This window comes from Staurois parvus, unplaced genomic scaffold (genome assembly GCF_062004578.1).
Source record: "Staurois parvus isolate SC_StPar_1 unplaced genomic scaffold, SC_StPar_1.0 ptg000034l, whole genome shotgun sequence".
Taxonomy (NCBI): Eukaryota; Metazoa; Chordata; class Amphibia; order Anura; family Ranidae; genus Staurois; species Staurois parvus.
In genome coordinates, this window is record NW_028317830.1 from 1,900,841 (window position 1) to 1,902,537 (window position 1,697).

Below are 1,697 nucleotides of genomic sequence, written 5' to 3' on the forward strand. Positions count from 1 at the left end.
TTTCACAGGATGAATCGCTCTGCAAATTGTTGATAAATAGGCCCCATAATGTCCCTCCGTCCAATCATACGATGATGAGATGCTTCAGACCATTTGTGCACCATTTATATACAGGATTTCATTAAGAAATGTGAGTATGAAGCTGATTCCTATTTCTTTTTCCAGAGGAGAACGGTCTATAGGCCTAACAGCGTGACAGGATGTCCAATTTAACATTGAATGACACATCTTCACCATCTTCCCCTTCGAATCTCACACCACGAAAAACCGAGATGGCCTTATGTCTGGTCACTGTCCTCCTCTGCCTGGTTGGACTGGTTGGAAACACCATCGTCATGTTCTACTTCTGTTTCAGAATTAAACTAAATCAATCGACGGTCTACATCCTGAACCTGGCGGTGGCCGACTTCCTGTTCTCAGTAGGATGCTGTGTTTATTTGTTATTCCTTCTGTGTGTTCTACATGGAGTCTACACCACCAACGAGAGTATTCGTGCCGTCAGTATATTTGGAGAACTGCTGATCAGTCTTACATTTACTGCAAGCCTCTTTTTCCTTGCGACTCTCAGCTGTGAACGGTGTCTGTCTGTCTGTTTCCCCTTTTGGTACAAATGCCAGCGGCCAACCCACCTGTCAGCCATATTGAGCGCGGTAATGTGGGTCTTGTCCCTTTTGATAGCGATACTTGAACGTTTGGTTATCCCGGAGCACCGATCTACCGTCTACATAGTCACATCTGCCATTTTCCTCCTTGTCACTGTTCTCATGGTTGGTTCCAGTGTGGCCCTTCTCATCCAGATCCAGAAGTCGTCTGTAGAGTGCCGCCCCTTGAAGCTGTACATTGTGGTCATTGCCGCCATCATAAACTATCTCATCTCTCTGGCTCCTTCCAGAGTTATAAGAATGGTCTACTTCTTTGCTGTTATGCCAACATCATACATGAGAATGATCTCCCTCATTGTGATCTTTCTGTGCTCCGCATTCAATTCTGCTGTCAATCCATTCATCTATATCATTGTCGGTAGGTGGAAGAGGAGGATCTCCACCGCACAAGCCTTGAAATTGGCCTTCCAGGAGGATTCAAACCAGACGTCTGAGGACAACATCACAACGGGGAGTCAACCGACTGATACTGAAAGCAAATCAGCGGCTTCAGAGTCTGACTGTGGAAAAACTTTGTAGACTGGATTACAAATGTTCGTCCTCTAGACTCTACAAGGTACAAAATGTGAAGGAGCTGCTCATAGAGAACGCTTCAGGTGGTATAGTAACCATAGCAGATAGACAAACATTGCATTGGATGGTAAAGACAAGGCAAAGGGTTATTTGTATCAGTTTACCCCCCCCCCCACCCACATACCCCCCACTGGCGATATTGATAATGGAAGGTGTAGGAATATAGTCATAGACATCTTAGGTGGCCCTACTTTTCCTCCTAATCAGGTCATAGGTGACAAAGTATCATCCATCAGGTCAGAGGTCACAAAGTATCATCCATCAGGTCATAGGTCACAACGTATCATCCATCAGGTCATAGGTCACAACGTATCATCCATCAGGTCATAGGTCACAACGTATCATCCATCAGGTCATAGGTCACAAAGTATCATCCATCAGGTCAGAGGTCACAAAGTATCATCCATCAGGTCAGAGGTCACAAAGTATCAGTTCTAGAAGAACAAGGCTGAGGAATATTGT

The 1,697-nt window shown here is 45.1% G+C and overlaps 1 protein-coding gene across 1 annotated transcript; it reads left to right on the forward strand.

The window, feature by feature from the left end:
• The first annotated feature begins 200 nt into the window (after positions 1–200).
• LOC149470687 (mas-related G protein-coupled receptor member X1-like) lies at positions 201–1,278 on the forward strand. Its single transcript, XM_089661791.1, has one exon. It carries the CDS (start codon positions 201–203, stop codon positions 1,179–1,181), a length of 981 nt encoding a protein of 326 aa, XP_089517917.1. The 3' UTR covers positions 1,182–1,278.
• Positions 1,279–1,697: the final 419 nt, after the last annotated feature.

What these genes read in the sequence shown, in the direction of transcription:
- LOC149470687 (XM_089661791.1), top strand. Translation starts at nt 201, where the DNA reads ATGTCCAATTTAACATTGAATGACACATCTTCACCATCTTCCCCTTCG.